Consider the following 23,487-nt stretch of genomic DNA (forward strand, 5'->3'; position numbering starts at 1 on the left):
TTATACAAATAAAAATTCAAAAAAAAACAAAATCTACAATTTATTAATTACAAAACGCTACTAAAAAGTACCAAAAAGAAAAAGGAACGAAGTTGCTAAATATTCTACAATTTTTTTTTCTACAAATACAGAGTTCAATAACAGTAAAGAAAAATAGCTCTAGTCACATTATTTAGTTTTCAGTAAACATAATTTAAACAATAAAAACAAAATGAAAAATTTTATACAGAACTAAATTTGTGTTTAACTTAAAATGTAGTTAGTTTGTACACTATTGTCAGAAATACGTGCTAAAAGAAATAAAAACTATTTACAACTCTATACACTCTAAAAACCCATAAAAATTGCTTATTAGTTTGAATATCTAATCTTAGAAAAGTTCTACAAAAGGCAATTTTGATTATCTACTGTAACTAATTAAATTTAAAACAAACTATGTTTCACCTTAAAACTTAAATACATTAAAAAACCAAGTTTTTGATATTTGAGGCTTTAAAAAAATTAAAATGTTAACTTAATTGCCACTTAACTAAATTTTGATTAAATGCTTGAAAATTATTGGTTTAAGTTTTGAACAAAAAATTAAAATTTTACAGTAACAAAACTACAAACTAAACTTACAGCTCCTACTTACTATCTAGTAAATTTTAGGCAGTTTAACAGATATTTGTGTAGTTAGTTTAAATGACTTTAAAATTAACTATCTACTTTTTATTTACTACTTTTGTGATTTTTTTATTCCAACTCGTCTAATGATTTCGCAAAGACTTCCTCTGTAAATAAAAAATTGTAATTAAAGTAAATTAATTTCCTAAAAGGGAACTTTATTATTAAAAAATATTTGTACTAGAGTCTGCTTTAGGAATAAAATAACAATAACTTTATCTTTATTATTAAAACTTTTTTTTCAATCCAAAATATAACTCTTAACTTAATCATTAATATATTATATATATATATATATTTAAATTATATAAAAAATATATATACATATAATTTAAATACTACCTTGAATTTTCAGTTTTTTGGCTTCAACTGCAGCAATCTCCTCGGCTTTTCTCTTCATCTTTCTATCTGTTTCTTTTTCTAATTTTATTTATTCGTTATTATGTAACCTACAACATTTCAATCGGAAATATTATAACGAGTAGAAACAAATTAATGATATTATTAAAAATCACAATTGCTTATTAAACCACTCTGGATAAAAAGATTAATTAGTTGCTTATATGAAAGCATCAAACAAACGACTCGGGGCAAATTTGTAAAAAACTTATTAATTAAGAAAACGAAAACAGTTCATACCCAGTTGCTCATCGGACAGAAGCGGTTTCGGAACTGCAAACTGACTGACAGCGTTCACAACAGCGACACTGTTCACAACAGTGACGTTATTTTGCGCTGAGTCAGCATTTCGTTCTGAACCAGCTGGGTTCTTCACCAGGTTGTTAACCGTTTCAGCCGTGTTGACCGCAACGAGTTGTGGTGGCGCTACCGAGCTCTGCACTGCGACATTCTGCTCTGTGATTGGCTGACCAACGTTTGTAAAATCGTTCACATTTGGTGCCGACACGATCGTGACGCTTTTGTTTTGCTGATGGCCGACTTGTATTTTTGATGGTTGCCACTGTTTTTTTTTATTGTATGAGTTAGTGTTATTATTGTTTTCGATATGGCTGAGTTATAATCGGCTTATGTGTATAATTATATTTACAACTTATGCATTTATACTTTAGAGTATTTATTAATTATTTGCTAACAAGTTTTAACGAACTAGTTTATTATAGTTGTTTAAGTAAGGCTAATCTTATGTATTGAGCCATAAGAAAAATATAATATTTTAAAAAGTACTTAAACTAGAAGTATTTGCAAGTAAATACCAAACGAATTTAATTTAAAAAGAAAACGTGTATTATTAGTACAAACAAGAAATTAAAACGCACCCAAACCTTACCGTCCAATTTCTATTCATTAAAACAAATCTAACCTGCTGTGGAGCTTGTATAATTTTAATCTGACTGGCAGAGACGATATTTCGAACGTTTTGATTGGGTGAGACAAAATTTCGAACGTTTTGATTGGGTGAGACAATGCTCTGTGATGACGTGCTTGCCTGTTAGAAGAGTGATATTTGTTACAAGTTGTTTAAAGTTATATTGCTATTTTGATTAATATTAAACTAATAACTTTAAAAAAAAAAAGCTTTTCAAGCATGATAGCTGTTTAGAATTAGTAGAGCATTAAAAGTTTCTAACTTGGTATTTATTTTTAAAATAACCTACAATACATTCTTAGCAATACTATAAAAAGCATAAAACTAATTGTTTTCATCAATTATCTGTTTAACTATTTAACTATTAACTGTTTAACTATTGTTTAACTTATTAACTATTTTAAAAAAATTCATTAAAACAAACTATCAAGGTATTGTTACGAACAAACCATGTTGTAGACAGTGTGGAGCTTATTATTTCTACTATTTGCAGACGTCAGCAGTTTAACTGGAATTTTTTGGGGAGGGCTCATTAACTTGTGTTGAGTTGTAACCGCTTGCGAAAACTGTTGATAAGTATTTGTATTATATAAGTTGTATTATAAACATTTGTATTTATAAACACCTTGTGATAAGTATTTCAAGTATAAAAGTTTTACTTTTGTGTTAGTTAATAGAGTTAAGTAGTATACTCTTGAAACGACTTTTTTGAAGTGTTAAGTTTAACCTTTTGACACAAAAATGTTTTATTAAAATTTCATGCACAGGTTTTCTACAGAGTTTTGAATAAAATATTTTGCGGAAAAAAAGTTAACTTTGGTGTTTTTTATTAAGTCGAGTTTGTAAAAATTACTCGCTAGAAATTGTTGCTTGTTTTAGTATAAGTAGGTAAATAAAGTAAAAATATATAAATATACAACCTTATTTTAAGTTGTAGTTGGAATCGTGAATAAAACAACTTAATTTGCAGAAAAAACTTAAATTCAAAAATAAACTAGTGAAAACCTGGTTAATATTATTTCTTGGTACGAACTGCGCGGAAGGCTTGTTGAAATTGTGAGGCTTTATTATGTCGATGTGCTGCTTACGGCCAGACGAAATCATCTGTCCGCTAGATGACGCTGTTGCCGACTTACTGACTATGTTTTTTATTGAGCTTGTATTGATCCCGACTTGCGCGCCGACCTGGAAGGGAAAGTAATTAATTAATTAGTTTTTTTGTTTTTTTTTATAGTTTTGTTATAATATTGAAAGTTTAGGATTATCTGGAACTAAAATATTATTTGGTTTGGTTTTAAGAAAAGAAATAAAGAGATCTTAGCTGCTAGAGGAGAAATAATGAAAATAATCTTTCAAGAATTAATTTTACAAACTAAGTTTCGGTCAAAGACCTCGTCAGTGCTTAAACAAATCTTGTTCAAGTAGAACTAAAATATTGTAACATTTTTTAATTTTGTACTCCTTCAAGACACTAAAACTCATTTTCGCAATCGTAAGCTTGACGAAAATTCAAAAAAAATCTTTACTATTAGATATCGCCATATTAAAAGTAGTTTATTAATTTACTTTTTTTGTTCCATTACTAGTTGTTGTCCCCTGATATCCAAAATTATCAACAAAAAGCGTTAAACTTTTAGGATCCCGGACTATGGTTTACTAAATTAAAAGTTTCCTTAAATCCTTAATTGTCAAGGGAAAAACATTCTGTTTATCACTAAAAATCATCTTAAAAACCAATCACAAAAATGACATAATTACAATCTTCTCCAATCAATTATACAAAGAAACTGACCTTAATAATGTTAGATGAGTTCTTTATGGCAGACGGCTGACTCGAGCAAACTTCACTCAACAAATGAAGACCTGTTTTCTGATGATTCTGGGTGAACTTCTTTGGCGGGGCAGATATTATGTTTGGTACCTAAAAAATTGTAGTTGATTAAAAACGATTAACAAGGTACTATTTATAGTTTATTTGAATCTGATCAATTTTTTACAGTTAGTACAAAATGGGTGCTTTAAAATTAATATAAAAGCTTGCTAATTTATTATTCAATAGAATTAACAACATTCTAGTAAAAGTATGTTTAGTACAAGATAAGCTGTTTAAAACTAGTACATTAAAGAAAGTTTAAAAAAAGTTTTAATATATGTAAGTATAGTCTTCCATTCTAAAGTCATATTAATTTAAAGCAGTAATATAAAGAAACTCTTACTTCTAAGTTTAAGAAAAATATAAATTTCTATTTATGTTTTTATACAAAAACGAACTTTATCATAAAACAATTTCAACTAATTTAAATTTACAACACACTAGTGACCGTATGCTTAGTACCTGATAAATTGTTTGTAATAAGTACTCAAAAAAATATACGCTTGAGTTCTACTAAGATAACTTATTATGATTCATAGCTGAGCTGCATAAATCTTTGTAATCAAATATATAGTTTAATAAATATTTATAACATAATACATAAATAAAGTATTCAAAGTTTATAGTTAAGTATCAAATTTAAGTTAGTTGGTATTTTTTATGATAAATTTGGGTTTTGTGTAAAAAATAAGAAGGATTTTATATTTGTCTTAAACTGAAATTTAAGATTTTTTAAAATGTTTTTATAGAGAGTAGAGACCTTTTAAAATGTTTATAATTAAATATGTAATAATAAATGTTAAACTTCATTAAACCTGTCGTTGTTGCTGGTACGCAGGCGTGCTTTGAAGCCCAATAATCAGCGGTGTTTGACCATTTTGTTGCGAACTGACCACTTGCATATTTCCTTCTTGTTTCTGGTTGGTATTAGTTGCAGGGCTGGTAGGAGCCGATCTCGCTAACCTGTTGCGAGTTATTTTGGTAGAATGTTTGTTTGAATATTATTGAAAATATAAAATATGTTAAAGGTTGAAACTGCTAATTTGTTACAAGTTGATATTAAATATGTTGAGCATAAAATAATGTTTGTTAAAGTATTTGTACAAGTGATTGCATGTGAGCGCAACGAAGTTTAAAAGTCGCTATGAATAAAAACTTTGAGGAGTTACAGATATTTTTAATTTAACTTTTAAAAGCAATAAACTTTAGCGCAAAGTTTAAAGAAATTTTAGTTCAAAATTTTAGTTCAAAGGTCGACTTTTGTGTGGCTTCGATTTTTTATTTGTACTAGGTCTTAATAAAATATTAGAAAAAATAGTTGGTTTTTAAAGCTTGAACTAAAATTTTAGTTATAAATAGTTACTGAACAATAATTACTTAAAATGTTTTGCTATTATTATTTATTTGTACAACCAACAAACTTCCAGCAGAATTTTTAAAATACTTAATTTATATAAAAACTATTCAAAACACACTTCAAATAAAAACATTTACTTGAAAACTTCATGCATGTTGTTGTTTATTTGTACAACTCACAGACTGAATTTTTTAAATACTGAATTTATACAAAAATTATTTAAAACACATTTCAAATAAAAACATTTACTTAAAAATATTTTGCATGTTGTTATTTATTTGTACGACAGACGGACTTCCAGCAGAATTTGTGAAATACTTAATTAATATATTAGTACTTAAAATTAAAATAAAATAAAAACATTTACTTGAAAATATTTTGCATATTGTTATTTATTTGTACAACCGACGGGCTTCCAGCGGAATTTTTTAAATACTTAATTTATATTAAAACTATTCAAAATACACTTCAAATAAAAACATTTACTTGAAAATATTTTGCATGTTGTTATTTATTTGTACAACCGACGGGCTTCCAGCGGAATTTGTGAAATCGTCGCTCGATTTCGAGTTGTTCGCTGTTGATGGGCTTGAAGGTGCTGATCTGAATTTAAAAATATATATTCAATAAAATAATACATAGTATAAAATATAGATTTATATATTTAATCTTATTTTGAAGGTGCTGACCTGAATTTAAAAACAGATACTTAATAAAACAGTAGTAACTAAAATGATGGGTAGAGTTAGTGTGATAAAACAAATGTGTTTTTTTTTAAGTTTACCTACTCAAATAAAAAAATGTTACTGTTTACAGATTGAAACTAACAAGATATCTATTTTATAATTTTTGAATAGTTTTTTTTTAGAAGCTATTTATTTTTTAATTTTAAAATATTTTAGGTAGACATTATTGTTATAAATGTTATTAAAAAATAAAAGGGACCAATATCAAAATTTTGTTGTATGAAATGTTATGCGCTTTAAAGTTTTGTCTAGTTATTAAAAATATTTCAGGTAAGTATAATTCAGCAAAAATAGCAAACATTTAAAAAACTTTTTTTCAATACATAAGTTAGGGTTACCAAAAGTTTTTTTTGTTTATTTCTTTTTTCTTAGTTTATTTCAGGGTTTCAAAAACTAAATTTTTGGTTTATTTTTGATATAAAATTAAACTTAGGTTAAAAAAGATATCTTCAAGTGTATAACAATTTTATAAAGATACTGTTAAGTTACTTTAAATGTGTTTTTAATGAAAAAAAAAATGATACTAAATTCTTTAATCATTATAATATATTTTCGGATTTCATCAAAATTTTGTTACTTTACTTGTAAAACTAGTTTAAAACTCCAGGTTTTTCTAGGTTTTTTTAGTGATTTTTTTAGAAACTCCCGGTTTTTATTTTTTAAATTTTCTCAAATTCTAGGTTTTTTCCCCGACTGTCAAATTTCTGGTTTTTAAAAAACTCCAGGTTTTTGGCAACTCTGATTAGTTTATTTAAAAGTAGTAGTTTCAAATTTTAACTCATTTTAAGAATGAACATAATTCAATTTTGTAAAGTTAAAATTAATTTTTATAGTATAATTATTTATTACAGCTTATTTGTAGTTATTGAAATAAATCTATCAGGAGCATAACTTAAAATGCACAATATATCAATTTATAAGAATTTTTATATATGACAGAAGCATATCTAAATTTATAGTAGCCATATTTCAAACTTGTCTTAAGTATTTTACGAACTTTGATGCAAGTTTAAAACTTTTCAATATAAACTAAACATGCTCAACTTATTTAATTCTATTTTTCAATAAATTTTAAGTTTAAAAATACAAAATACAACATTTAGTTAAAAAGAAAAACTTGTATAAACAGCTGTTAATAATTTTGTAAACAATAAGCTACTATTAACTTAATTGGATTGCATACCAACATAATTACCTTAAATTACAAAAAACAGCTAATATTACTAGAGTTAATTAAAACTGATGATAGTATTGTAAGTTAACTTATTATAACCTTTAATTGCATTACTAATTCTACTAATAAGTATCAGTAACCACTTTATAAAATATAAAAAAATATATTTAAAAGTTTGGGAATTAAAAGTGTTTGATAATGTTTTGTTATTTTTTTCTAAATGTACAGTTTCAGTTAAGGCCATAGGCGTCAAACGTTTTTTACAAAAATTAAATCTTACCTATAAGTGAAAGCTTAAATTATTGAGCTGAGAACTAATGATAGCTAACAATTTTGAAAAGTTTGATAAAAATAAATATCTTCCTTTATTTCTTAAGCAATTAAGTCTATTTTTTGAACATTTTCGAATTTTTATAAAATCACATTGTTATAAAAGTTATAAAAAATATTTTATGATCGAAGTTTAAAAATGGTTGTTTTAAAGTACAAAGAAATCTTTCATTCTAATTTAAATCAATTCATACAATAAGTTATTTTTATTACAATTACTTATTATTACAATTTAAGATTAGACTGATAAAAATTCAACACAATTACTAAAAAACTATATTAGGAGAATATTTATTATAGATGATTTTTTTTTGTAATTTGGTTCTTCCGAAAGGTATCTATTGATATTATCTTACTTTGTATCACTATATCTCAAAAACTAGTTTGAATTTCAGTATTTAGTTTAAATCTAGTAAAAATTAATTTCTTTTAAACTTAAAGATTTTCAATATGAGTCATTTAATGTAATAAAACGTTTCAAGAATGTTAAAACTTCATATATTCATATATACTATATTTATTAACTAAAAACTTTATTAAAAATTGATAAATATTAAATTCAAGTTTGAGATTTCTATATAAAAATAAAACTGTCATTTGAAAAAAATAATCTTCTAAGTTTCACAGTCATTTTTATTTAAAATTAAATTGTCAAGTAAGGGATAAAACTTCAAACACTCCCACACTGAAATTTTTCTTTCGATAAAATTTAACGAGCATTTATTTTCATCAGCATCGTAAAACTGTTGCAATTTTTTCTTTCAAAAAAATAAACTCCCGTATTATTTTTTCTCGCTTCCTATACTTTCTCGTGCAAAGAATAAAACGTTGATAAGTCAATTTGGATTTATTATTTTCCATAAAAGATTGTCTGATTTTGTTGAAAAAAATGAGCGCTACCCAACTCGAAGTTTACCGTGAGGAATCAAGCATCAGAGAACTGGACGAAGACACCATAATGGATGTGCTTCATGACGTATGTTTTGATGAGGATATTTACGAAATAAGCAGTGATGATTGTGATGAAAATTATCAGATAACTACAACCTATGACGTAAGTCTTGAAGAGGACGATTTTGAAGATGATGTATATTATTATGACGTTGATGATGATATTTACCAGAAAGGTTTTGACGTAAAAAAGATTTGGGATAGCATTCTGACTGCACTGGATGTTTTCTTCACCATATTTGTGCTCATGTTCATGTGTATTCACTTGTGGACATTCTGGTCAAAGCTGCTTTAATGAAGTAAAATTTTGGACGTTGAAACATTTACTTGTAAATATTTGTAGGGTTTTAAATAGTTGTACATTTTTAATTTTAAAGTGATTTATTTTTCTGCATGACTTTTATTTGTATGTTTTTTTAAAAACACAGCTGATATATTGTTCTTATGTGACTTAGTTAATGAGTAAGAATACGTTAGAATATTTTTTTTTAAGTAGACTTGTAGATTTGGTTCAAAATTCTAGTTCTAAAATCAATTAAAAGATAATGGAACTAAACATAGCATTTTATTTGTAAAAAACCAGAATGAAAAATGAATCTAAACTCATTTTGCAAAAATAAACTTTTGTTGGATTTTTTTTGTAAACAAATTGTTGTGAAAACAAACAAGTTTGCTATTTTTAAAAAAGGAGTAACATTTTGTGGAGTTTACATTTAACTTTTATTGATAGCGCTCAGCTATTTAATTCTACTTTTGTAAGCACTTAAACTTTCTGAGCTGTATTGTTTAAAAGCTTATAGATTAAACTGACTCGTTAAATTGACTGCTTTAGCTTATTATACTGGAAATAACTTTAGTTTTCGTTTTATTTTGTTGACATGTTTATACTCACCAAACTTGCACAATAAATTACACTTTTCACTAAAGTTTTCAACTTTTCAGTTTTTAAGTAATTATAAGTGCAAATAAATGTCAAAAAGAGATCTCATCTTTAAAGTATTTAAAACGTTTGGAACCAGGTTAAGAAAGACAAGGACTTGAGATCTAAAAGAAGGTTTCACTCTGACAGAAAATAGAAAATTATACAACCTTTTTTGCTACTATACATATTAATACAGGTATATTACTCTCTTCTATAGTAACATTAAAATAACAATTTTCACAGATAACCTCAATTAAAAGATTTTGATTTCTTATAACAATAGTAAAATTTTTATATACATGGTTATAATTAATAGATACAACTGACTATTCTTTCTATTATTTTGCGTAAGTTATTAAGTATATTTACTAGCAAAATATGTGATTAGATACTTTTCACTTATACTAATATAAAATAATTACATTATTTATATTTATTATCAACTAAGAGAAACAGCTGGTTATTCTTTTTATTGTTATAAGTTTGTATGTATACTATAACATACTTATCAACAAGGACAATTTGAAAAAAAAAACACAATTAACGAAAAACTAACAGAAATAACTTAATATACAATATGTTATTTTGTGTTAATTATTATATACCTGTTATCAATTATCAGAAACAGATGATTATATTTTCCAATATATTATGTTAATTATCATTTATATTACTATAATCAACTATCAGAAATAATTAACTAAACTTAAAATTATTAATAATTTGTCAATAAAACATTTTAAGGGGATACGGGGGAATCCGACATTTTTTTTTACTAAAATAACATTGTATCTTAAATTAAAGCTTAAAATACAAACTACAAGCCAGTTTTTATAGAATTCAAAAATCTTATTTAACTTTTGAGATATTGTAATTTTTATAAAAAGTTTCCGATACAAACGTATGGACCGCAAATTTTTCGGGGTCAATTTTCTCGGAAGTTTAAAAAATCACTAAAAACCTATCTTCTCCTTCATTTTTTGAGCTAAAGACCGCAAACTTTCAGGAAACGTTCCTTTTGTAATTTGGAAGACTTTGAATGTTGGAATTTTGAAAATATTAAAATATAAAAATTTTAGATAAAAAAACAAAAAAAAAATTGGTGGTTTTATTTTAATAAAAATTTTATTTTTCAAAATTAAAAAAATTCCTGCATTTGATCTCTTTAAAACTTAGTAAAACACTTTCTGTGAAATTTTGAAAAAGATTGCTTAAAAAATGAAGGAGGAGATACATTTATAGTGAAATGGTCTTTTTTCGAATTTTTAGTTTGCGCCTTCCATTAGGAACCTATTGAAATCACCAACTTTGATCGCTCATATCTTAAAAAATGCTTTGAATTTTTTCAAGCGGTTAAAAATGTCTGATAGCTCAGATAAAACTCTACAAAATAAGATATACTTGTAAAAATCAAGGTGGACCCCATGCCCTTAATTTACAGCCAGATAACAGAAATAATTAATTATTCTTCACGTTGTTACTACTAATTTATGCTGTTAAATATATTAAATATATTTTTTTATTTAATCAACTAACAAAAACTACTGATTATTCTTGACGTTGTCGCCTCAACTGAGTCATTAATAAATAATAATCTAAAGTTTGATATTAAAAAATATTTATTATTAGTTAGTAATACTTATAATCAACTAACAAAAAAAGCTGATTATTTTTCACACTACCACTGCTACCACTACCTTGAGGTCTTCTCTTCTTCCAAGCGGTAGCCTGCAAGTTTAGAGAACTTTAGTTTATAGATTTATACTATTATATTTATTATTTGTAGTTTATTTTCCAGTACACTAATACCTGGTTACAAATTTATACTATTATATTTATTAATTGTAATTTATATTTCAGTATATTTTCACCTGCAAGTTTTTAATCTGACACTGATCAATTTTCCAGTGGCAACCCTTCCCAGCTGATTCGTCGCTTCGTGGAACTTTCACGAAATATCTGTTCAACGACAAGTTGTGACGAATTGAATTCTGTTGAAAAAAAAAAGGTTTATATACTGCTTTAATGATAATTAAAAACATAAGACAAGTAATTTAAATATTAAGTTCTATTTTGGTGATTGACAGAAGGATTATTTTTTTTGAATTAATACATACTTTTACATTAATTTACTTTAACGAAATATCTGTTCAGCGACAGGTTGTGACGAATTGAATTTTGTTTCGATTGGTATAAGGTTTAACACTACTATACAATAAGCAAAAATCTACATAAAAATTATTATTCTGTTCAGACTTAGTGGAGAAGTTTGTATACTATTTAAATCAGTGGTAATTACTAAATAATATTTACAATAATAAATCATTTGTAGTGAAAATAATACCACGGGTACAATTTAAATACATAACAAACATTAAATAAACATCATATGAATATTAAATACTAGATAATCAATACCTGCCACCCTTTTAAAGAACTAATGTAATATGGGTAACATTTCAATATGTATCACAAAATACTAACTACATTTTGAAAATTAAATTTATACCGGGCAGTTTTTTTAGAACTAGTGTAGTATGGGTAATATATCATTACATATTAAAAATAATTAGCTAAAAAATTTAAAATTAAATTAATTATAGGCCAGCTTATTTTCAGAACTAGTATAGTACGGATAATATCCCATTGCGTAATTGAAAAAATAATAATAAATAAATAATAATTTTAGTACCTACAATCCTTTTTTAGAACTACTATAGTATGGATAATATTTCATAACATGTCACAAAATTATTAACAAATATTTAAATAAACTAAAAACCTGCCATCCTTTTTCAGCTGAAGTGTAATAAGGGTAATACTTCATTATGTGATTATAAATTCCGTTCAATGTTAATTGCTGCTGTGGCGCGCAAGATATTGCCTGTTAAAAGTATTTAATATTAAATAAACTAATCAATATTTTTATATACTATTTTAAATTCTAACTATGTTAAGTAAAATATATGTCCACGAAATAGCCTCTGAAAAACTCTGTAATATTAAACAGATTAGTACAAATTGCCTGTTATAGAACAGTTTTGATATTTAGATTTGGTAATATAAATAACCACAATATAAACATAAAAAGGTTTAAAAGATTATTAGTTGATTAAATAAACTTTAATAAAATAAAAATTTAATGATATACTGAAAATAACATTCTTTTAAAAGCATTACATATACATACATAAGTGATTTTAGACAATATAAAATATGTAAGTCAAAATGATACCACACATGATTCAATTAATGTGATTATTATAACCATTACAATAAAATTTTAAAAAATTGTACATGATAAAGTTAACGGATGATTATGAGTTTCTTTTTCAAACTATATAAAATAATCTAAATATTATAATTTAAATGCGTGCAAGAAAACACGTTTAAATCGTCAAATTGTTTATAATTTTTGTTTTTTGGTAAATTACCAAAACATAAACAAGTTTATTTTATTAGTACTATCTTAAAACCATTTCACGATAAAATGCGAAGTATTGAATGATTATAAACGTTTTGTAACATTACCACTTTTATACACACTTTTAAGCGAAACTTTTTATGTTCGAATCGTTGGTTACAAAAAAAATAGGGCATATCTACCATTGTATACTATTTTTTTATTTAAAAATTGGAAATAAATAGTATAATTAACATTTGGCCTGATAATATATATTACGACTAGAGAAAGATAAATTTAACATACAATTGTCAGGTAATCTATAATCTAATAAACTTGTTTTTTAAACCCAAATGACCTTATTTAAGTTGGTGTCAACTCAACATAATTAAGATTGACACCTACTTATTGTAAAACATTTAATTTACTTAAATTCATAAACGACAAGCTTTTTTAAACAGGTTCAGATACTTATGGTGTTGAAGACTATTTTATTTAAATAACAGACTGCATATTCAAAATAAATTTATTGGAAGTACCATCTCTAAGACTTATTGGTAAAAACTTTTAACAAATTGAAAAAATAGTAATAATAATAATAAAACTAAAACTATCAAAATTCTACTTTATAGTGAAAAACTTTGATAATTAAAACTTTAATTTGATATGAGTAGTTTAATAAATCTTAATATTTAAAACTTGGTCTTCAAAAAATTGTAAGTTTAAACTACAGGGCCTAAATTAACAAAAATCTGTTTTTTAAAACAGAAAAAGTTTTGCACCTGTAAATATAACTAAAGTATTTCTAATGCATACTGTACAGCAAGTGAAAACAATTTTAGTAAATATTATTAATTTTCATAATAATTTATTTTGAATGTCAAAAAAGTAATAATAAAATTTCTTTACTTCAATAAATATAACTATATAAAATACTATCATAAATAACTACTATTTTTGTTATAAATAAAACACACAAAACTAATTAAAGTATTTTTTACTAAAAAAATCGCCCATATTAGAATATAATAAATATTAATTATTGCATGTGCTAATAATTAAACGTGTAAAACTAATAACAGTAAACTTTTTTTCAAGTTATGAAAAATATTAATTACCTGTATAATTAATTGAGCATAGCTAAATGGAGGTTTGTTGTATGAAATCGGCTCACTATGCAGTTTTCTCTGTTTGCAAACAACAAATGTATTAATTAACTTTTGTGTAATGGCCACTGTTAAAATGTTCATTTTAAAAGTTTTGTAAAATAATTTGAAGTATAACAGATACATAAATCTTGAATAAAACTGTAAAACATATTTATCTAAACATAAAAATTAAAACTTGATTTATTCAGTACTTAATATTCCGTTTTACGGAATACAAATAAAAAAAACTTTACTGAAAAACTGGTTGTGGAATTTAAATTTTCAAGAAGCATTTTTGATAGATTAAAACTTCTAGTGTTGGAACCTTAAAAGTATAAACTAAAAAAAATAAGTTTTTCTAAACTTACCTTGCTTTCTTCAGCAGTAAGAACTTTACTCAAATCTTCATTATGAGTATCATTCAATTGCTTTGTATTATTTTTATTCAGGTCTTCTATGTGAGCACCATTAAATTTGTTAGTGTTATTTTTATTTGAACCTTCAATTTGAGCATTATTCAATTGATTTGTGTTAATTTTGTTCAAATGTTCCTTAACAACATCGTTTAAACTTTTTGTGTTTCTCTTCCTCACTGGTTTTGGTGAAGCCGGGCATGAGCTTACTGCACTGTAATGTTATACCGATATATTAATTCATTTTTTAATTACTTTAAACTGTTATAATTAATTCATTTACATTATAAGTTCAGTGGAAGTTCTTAAAATTACACAAAATTCTATTTAGTTTTTATAGTGAAAGTTGTTCAATGCAATTTAGTTTTGGAAAATAAAATACACACATTTCAATATTTGATACAAGTTAGTTAGTATACATTTCAGTTAGTATACAAATTAGTAGATATAGTCAAATATTTTGATACATTTTTTTTTAAACACATAACTAAAAGTGATATTTGATGGTGTAAGATATTTATATTTATATGTTGGTTAGATTTGATTTTTGCAATTATAGTCTTTTTTCACTTTATATATTATATACTAGTTAGAAAACTTCTTTGTATAAAAAACTAGAACAAATTAGACAAATGTGACTAGTAAGATTTTTCTGATATTGTTTTTACAGGGTTGCAATTATACAATTAAAAAAAGTTTCCTGACTTACCACATTCTATCCTGGACGACCTTTAAGGGTACTGAGTCATCTAAAAAAATTAATTAACTTTCTTTATCAATGTAGTCAAGTTTCTGAACAAAATTCGTAATAAAGTAACAAAATATTGAAACTAATTCAACTAAATCTCCCTCAAGAAACATGAAAAACTGACCTGAGGTTCCAAGAAATTATAAAACTAAATTATTTTTTTTTTTTAAAGTTTGATTCAGCCTAAGTTTTTTGAAAATTTTCAAACTGTCCTGAACTATTCTAATTCATCATGAGTTTTTTCAAAATTTCAATCTGTCCTGAGTTATCCTGAGTATACTGAGTATCCTGGGTGTGTTTCAATTAACTTGAAGACCACTGAAGTAGACAGAATATTAAAATAACTTTATCAATAAAACTAAATATAAACTACAAACTTACCTCAATGTACCAGCCGGCGACGCGGGCGCACTATCAGTTAAAGCAGTGAGGATTTTATTCGGCAGCTCAGCAATAATTCTGTTCACTGGCAATGGAAACGCTTCCGGCAAACTGCTGTTGGCTTTTGGAACCTGTGGCTTGTTGACCTGCAACACATAGCAAAGTTACGTTGAAATTTAAACAATAAATTGCTAGAGAACTTCACACTAAGAATCCTTTATATAATTCAAACAAAAGTTCTATTGCGTTTATTGCTACAACTGTTCCACGCTTACTTGATATTTTATATACTTTTTGTTTATTTTCTTGTGATCATCATGTAAGCGAGAAACAGTTGAAAAGCAATAAATTTAATAGAACTTTTGTTTTAATTATATAGTAAAGTTATACAGCTGTTAATGTAGAAGTTTTATCTTTAAAGATAACGTATAAACTTATTGATAAGGAGAATAATATAGGGGTAGGGAGTACTTGGGTGATGTTTGCTAGACACATGAGGAGTCTTGATTTGGATGTGTTTTGGTCTAATTAAGAAGAATTTAAAAAAAAAATTAAAAAAATTCCTAAATAACAAAAATGCACCCCAAAAAACTGATCTGGACCCCAAAAATCACATAATTTTTGATTTTTTGACTTAAATAGTAATAAAATCATTCATACACGTCCTAGACTTATATATTATATCTTAAATGAAAGCTAATAATTATAGACATACTTTTAATGACATTTCAACTACTTTTGATATATTATTACGTCATAATTACACAAAATATGCAAATTTTGTCTGTAAAATTGATTTTTTTCTATTATAAAAAGCAAATTCTTCTGCTGGTTTTACTTTAAGTTTCTATGATTTTGAATGACTAATTCTGAATTCAATCAACCAGAAAGATATTACTAAGTCATTTCAATTGTTTCTTTATAAAGATATAAAAACACTCTAAACCATTTTTAGATATTATGTTTATTGAGAGCACCTGAGTAAAAGTAAAATAATTAGACATATATTAAAAGAACTACATGTAAATTTATAAAAATTAGTTGGTTAGTAATGAAGAACTGGTTGGACTCCCAACAAACAACTTGGAATCTGAAAGACACCTTGCTGGTTTTGGAAGGCGAGCAGCAGTGGCAAAGTTTAGGAACCAACAATTCACAGAAAAAGGGATAAGAAATGACTGTACATTACTTATATCTGATTCTTTTCAAACTAAACATGAAAAAAAAATTAATAAAGTTGTTCAATTTCTGAATGAGATGGAGCAAAGGTGGGTAGCAGATCAAAAAAATTTAAAGCTCAAACAGATAAAGGAAAAAATTGAAAAAGGGAAAAAAAGGGATCAATATGTGCAGAAACGTCTCAAACTGTGTAAAAGTTGGGGTGGGCCTGTAGTGAGCGTGGAAGAGCTGCGTTCTATTTTAAAATCTCATCCTGATCAAAATGAAGTTATTGTTCGTAATGAGTTAATTTACTTTAGAGAGTCTCACAAATCTGAAGTGTTATACAATCCAGAACTTTTTAAAGTTAGTGGTAATACTCACCAAGAAAGACTTCTAAACTTATGTGCTCTTGTTGCAGAAGATGATGAGTGCCCTCAATCATCTTTACCAACAAACACTGATGCATTATTAATTGTAGGGGGTTCTTCCCCCAATATACAGAAAGAAAAAAATGAAGATATTATGGAAGGGAATTTTTATGTCACATTAATTAGTGAATGGTCATCAGACACATGGTATATTGCTATGTGTGAAGGTAAAAATGATGATGGGACTTATAAGATGGACCACCTCATAAGAGTTCAAGACAGAAGAAATTCGAAGTTGAAACACCCACCTAAACGTGATTTGCTAAACTTGCATTTAGATTCTATTCTTGATTGTAAAGTTGATGGGGAATAGGATGTTTCTAATGAAAGATCTATTACTTTTTCACTGAGAAACCATGTCCAAATAGATTTAATAGCAGAACAGATGTCTTTTACATTAAGTTAAAAAGTAGTTTTTATGTATTTTTATGAGTATTATGTACATATAGTCAGTTAGATTTTTATCAATCATTTGACAGTTATTTTATACTAGTATTTTTAAAAGTATCAGTCATTTTGCAGTAATCTTAAGTGTTAATACTAAATGATACAGTGCAATGTTCGTTTTATTATGCAATGTTCTTTATTTCTTTATTATACTAGTCTCTATTTATTTTGCAATCATTAACTTTAATGTTTAATGCCATACAACATTATGTTGCCTATAATAAATTACAACTTTTTTGTATTTCGTTATGTTGTTGTAATGCAAATTGAATAACATTCTTAGGTTATTTTTAAATACTTATAGCTAAATGAATTATGAAATCAAATATCCCATTAATATACATACAACATCACCTAAATTTTAAAGCAAAGTAAGTATATCTACAAAGTTTTATTTTAAAATATTTTGTTTTAATTAGATTAGACAACCAGCTATGCTTCTTAATTTACAAAACGTACCATTTTACAGATAAAATTTACACATTTTGTGTGATTATGACGTCATAATATTCCAAAAGCAGTTGAAATGTCATTAAGTGTATGCCTATAATTATTAGCTTTAATTTAAGATATAAAATATAAGTCTAAGACGTGTATGAATGATTTTATTACTATTTAAGTCAAAAAATCAAAAATTATGTGATTTTTGGGGTCCGGATCAGTTTTTTGGGGTGCATTTTTGTTATTTAGGAATTTTTTTAATTTTTTTTTTAAATTCTTCTTAATGATACCAAAACACATCCAAATCAAGACTCCTCATATGGATTTTACAACATGACCAAAAAAATGTGCTATACTCCCTACCCCTAAATAATATAAGTTTGAATATTTTGATACTTATTTTCAAAACAATGTTTCACTCAAAAAAAAAGACCATCAGTTAATAATAAAATCTAATAAAGTATGGTAAGCATGTAAGAATACATAGCTATAGATATATTTAAACTCTGATATTTTTTATTCTCAGCAACTGTGACGGATATGTTTTAATATTTTTTATCATCGTTTTACTAACTGTACCATCTAGTATATTTTTATTTTCTTCAATTTTTTTTTGAGATTCTGCTCAAATTAATTTGAAAATTACTAAAATATGGCTATTTTTAGCAAATATATACACTTTTCTTTGTTATAACATTTCTATACAAAATTCTGGAACATTTTTTCATTTCATTGATTTAATGTTTTTTTTTCTCAGGTGTAGCCTCTTGAAAATCTTAAACTTTAAGAATGCGAGTTGTCATGTAACCATATTTTTGTGATGAATTTACATAATGAGTTGGTACACATGTGTTAATACTAGGTTGAACATAAATAAAGGGGTCACATACAACATTTAAGTACCTAAAGTTGTGGTCTATCAAATAACAGTTTAATAAATACATTAAAAAATTAAGTCCAATGGTTAAGTATTTTTAAAAAGTTCAGTTGTACAGTGTTGTTGTGATACTCTACATAGTCTTTATTTATTTTTAAAACAAAATAGTTGAATACTAATTTAAGGATTAAAACATAAAACAACAATACTCTTTTATGTTTATAAACTTGAAATACAATTGATTTACTATTAAAACTCTAGAAGTCATTAATAAAATATCATTTGTTAATCTTAAAGCATAATCGCTTTGGTAAACTCTATTTTACTACCTAATAAAGAAATGAATTTATCAAAGTTAATGGGTACTAATAAATTAAACAAACCAAATTGTTTATAGTTTTTTGTTCCACATGAATTTCCTTTGGTGGTTCAGGCTGAAACTCCAGAGTTATTGATGTGCTTGGAAATCTTATACTGCACCTGTTTATTTAATGATTATTATTATTATTATTAGTATTATTAAAGTATATTGTTAAACAATAAATAATTATAGCTTATTACTATTTTATTTATCATTTATTACTAATTTTATTATAATTATTTATGTTTAATTATTTTTTTTTTAATTTAATACAGAAAAAATATCATAAAGAATATGTTCCTATTCAAAAATAAATAAACTAAACTAATTAAATACGGAGTTATTCTTCAGATTAGTTGATATTTAACATTATATCATACCAATATTAACTAATTGATAAAACTTTACTTGACAGTTCAAGATCTTTTTAAGTATTTTAAGGAACCATGTCTTCTAAATGCTAAAAAAATTACTATAAGGCCAAACTATTGAAAATTATAAAAGAAGTAAAAACTTCATAAAAATGGAAAATTAATAAATTACAATAGCTCATATCTACTATTGAATTGTGATACACCAAACAAAACAGATATATATTAAGTTGATAAGTTTATAACATAAAATAAAATTTTTGTTTTATTACTTTATAGAGAAAAATAGACACATTTGAATAAATATATTAGATTAGATAGGGATTGTATTAACATAAAAATATTCTTATTATTTGATAAATAATCACTAAAAATTTTTTTTTAAGTTTAAACACCAATAAAGTAATTTATATTGCATTATGTTTTATAATACTATAGCTAGTTATTGTTGTCTATAGTTAGTATGCGTAATATAAGCATAAATGCTTTAAACTAATCAAAAATTCAATTAAGTTATCTTGTTTATTACTCCATTACATTTACACAACAGTAAACTATCAAGTATTAAGATGTGTAAGTTTATAGAACTTGTGTGTGTAACATAGTAAACAAACATTGTAAATAAGTAAACAAGGTTTGGAGAATCCGCATTCAAGTCATTACTCGGCACCATAACAAAACAAACAACCTTTAACTAGATTTTGAAAACATATGATAGTTAAAGTACAAAACAGTTAGGTGTGTCAGGTTGGATTGAATAAACTACAATTGAATTTATATATTACTCTTGTTTAGAGTTTCAAAACAAATACTAAAGCTGTCAATAAAACTACGTTTGATACAAGTTGGCCAATAGGGCCATAGGAGATCCACTTTACTATAACACAAGTTTAATATCAGTTGAGTTTAATCCTAGTTGTCAAAAAATTTTATCACCAAACAAAGTCCAATTAACTTTCAAATTTACGGAACCAAAACTTATTATTTAAAAGGTTGTTTAAGGTAGGGTCAAAGAAAAATGACAAAAAAGAACTTATTTCAAATCTATCTTCTATCTATATTTATAGAATTTTCTTCATATCTTGACAGTTAGTCCATTTCTAACATTTCAATATTCCTACTAAAACTTATTATAGAAAAATATATATTTGAACAATTTTTAGTTTTTTTTTTGATAACTTTATTGTAGAATTCCAGAAAATTTTAAAATTAAATATATATATATAACAGTCTAAGCAATGTTTTCTTTAATATTTGACCTCATAAAATTAAAAAATTAATAGATATTAAGTAAATTTCTTTTTTATTCAGCAAAATTTACAATTTTTAATTGTGATTTATATGTATGTATCAGGAACTAATTACATAACACACTATACCACAATTTTTGTTTTTTAATTCTTCAAAAATGACTTTTATATAAGAGCCACTGTTAATTTTAGAATATAAAAGTTTGCATCCTATAGTAATAATTTTTATGATATGTTCTATAGTTCAATACCATTTTTAGTGTTATTGTTTGAAAAACTAGTTTTTTTATTGAATTTGAAGATGACATTAAATTGATAACAAAAATTGTAAAACAACTGTTTATAAAAATTAAAATTCAAAATACTTTTAAGAACAAAAAATTTATCCAGTAAGAAAAAATATTTATTGACGGAATTATTGTAAAAATGTTGGTTGAAAATTAAGGATAAATATGATTGAGTGTAAAACCATTATTTACGCTTCTTGTTTGCATCTTCTACAAGGAAAATATTAAGCTCATTTATTTATTTATCTATAAAACAAAAGTTATTTTGAATTATAATAAGCAGTTACAAATGTCTGATAACATATACTAATTTTTACAAAATAGTATTAACTTGTAAAAAGCAATGTGAAGGCCCCCTATGGTTATAATTTTATAAACAAATATTTCTTTTTGGAGTATGAAAATTAGCATATTTTTCTGTAAGAACAAAAATGAAACTTCAATGAAATCTTAAAAGTTAAACTTGAATTCTGATGGGTCAATTAAAAAAATAGTGATGACATTTACATAAACTAGACCTAGATGCTTGTATTCCAAACCAACTTTATTAATAAAAAATCAATACTCCTGTTGTGTGGCTTAAACTTGATGTTTGCAAATAGCTGTTAAACTTTTAACTTAATTTGCTTAACAAGCTATTGCTAATATATGCGATGATTGTAGCAAAAAAAAAAAACAGTGGTTTACACAGACACAAAAAAAAGATATTATAAAATAAAGGTTTTATTTCATTCTGGTGTTGAAATTTATTCAATTTTAAAACACTAAGTAGAAAAATCTTAGTACAACAACAACTGATAAGCTAAAATAGCATAACTTAATTAGAATTTTTAAAACCTTAGCTTATATAAACTACTCAATAACTTATAAAAATAATTTTTATTACTTAATAATAGCTTGATTCTCTAAAAACACATGTTATTAGACTTATTTGTCATAAAAAATAAACAAACTCTTCATTTAGTGGAATGTCTTGCGTGCCACTCTTGTGAAAATCACCATTGACAAAAACCCCATTCTTGCCAACACAGTTCATTGTGAAGGAATTCACCTTCATTTTGCCATTGTACTTGATGACAGCATGCTTCCTAGAAATGTAGGAAGACAGGTTTATGTGGAGGTCCACCAGACCTTGGGCAGAGTTTCTTCCAATGACAGTTGTTGGCTTGCATATGAAGTAGTCGTCAATGTAGCTGCCAGTTATGCAGCCTAAAATATTTGGTTTAGGTGGTATCAAAACACTTTCTGCCTTGTGGGCCTGGACCAAGCCCTGGCTCGTCGTGGCTGAGTCTATCATGTTCAAAATATTAGAGTTTTATCTTAAAATTTGCTTTAACACTGTTTGCTAGGTGAAGAAATCAAAACAATAACAAATGCTCTCTACTTTTACTACAGAGCATCAATGGAGAAAAAGTGTTTTTGAATAAATTCTTTGCGAGTTTTTGAATGCGGCCAAGTTAGCGCATAACAAACAGAGTAGAAAATACCAGGGTATAAGCAGCACATTAGTTTTAAATAAAAACCTAAAGTTTAAAAGAAAGTTTTGCAATTTTTCAACGAAATACAATAAAGTTAAAAAATTAATATCTAATAATTCTACTTAAAATCGCATGAAAAATATAACAAAAAAATAGTTCTTTCAACAGTCTTAGTAATGCTTTACTTTTTTTTTGTCTAGTAGTTTTTACTGCTTTTTTAGTACGTACTTGGAAAAAATAAAATATGAATGTATTAATATCATAGATCTAAAAACAGAAATATTCTGTCAACTTTCTTAAAAACTAAAATGTACAATCCCTTGGTTTCTCACGAAAAAACTTACTTTAAATTATTTTTTTTAATTCCATATAAAGAATATTATTATTGTTAACATATACATAAACAGAAAACAAATGATTAAATTTGTTCTTTACCGTAAAAGTGTAAAAATAAAACTTTCAAAAAACTACATAATAAACGTAATTATTTTTTAGTTTTTAATTTCAAAAGAACTTATACGACTAAATTAGTTTGTATGCAAATTAAGATTGAATATAGTACTTTGTAGTTATTAACTCTTTAAAGTTATATAACACAACTAATAAACTATACTTTAATATAATTCATAAAATATTTATAGTCCTAACTTTGTGTTAAAAATTAATATAAAACCTTTTTTCAATTATTGTTACAATGTTTAAAACGACAAAAATTTTATAAATAAGAGAGTCTTTCTTATGAATAAATACTTTATATAATCTTATGAATCATAAGACCTTTTCATAAGTTATTATTATCTAGTCTTAAAAACATTATTTTTAATTACTACTATATGCTACTAGAACTTATACATATTTTTTACTATTATTTCAAAGATTCCATATTAGAAGGGACCAACACGTTTTTAATTCCCTCAGAAGATGGATGGACACTGGTTTTAAAAAAC

The 23,487-nt window shown here is 25.4% G+C and overlaps 1 protein-coding gene across 1 annotated transcript; it reads right to left on the reverse strand.

The window, feature by feature from the left end:
* Positions 1–500: 500 nt before the first annotated feature.
* Positions 501–22,361, reverse strand: LOC145834543 (uncharacterized). The gene is made up of 17 exons (XM_082941989.1): positions 22,016–22,361; positions 19,177–19,273; positions 15,440–15,585; positions 14,266–14,524; positions 13,868–13,936; positions 12,129–12,230; positions 11,218–11,337; positions 11,001–11,074; positions 5,710–5,826; positions 4,682–4,829; positions 3,786–3,914; positions 2,999–3,178; positions 2,443–2,559; positions 1,988–2,113; positions 1,306–1,627; positions 1,009–1,086; positions 501–773 (listed from the first exon to the last, which is right to left on the reverse strand). Exons 1-17 carry the CDS (start codon positions 22,357–22,359, stop codon positions 736–738), a joined length of 2,466 nt encoding a protein of 821 aa, XP_082798115.1. The 5' UTR covers positions 22,360–22,361; the 3' UTR covers positions 501–735.
* Positions 22,362–23,487: the final 1,126 nt, after the last annotated feature.

The sequence above is a fragment of the Thalia democratica genome, chromosome 4, assembly GCF_965202585.1.
Source record: "Thalia democratica chromosome 4, ktThaDemo2.hap1.1, whole genome shotgun sequence".
Lineage (NCBI taxonomy): Eukaryota > Metazoa > Chordata > Thaliacea > Salpida > Salpidae > Thalia > Thalia democratica.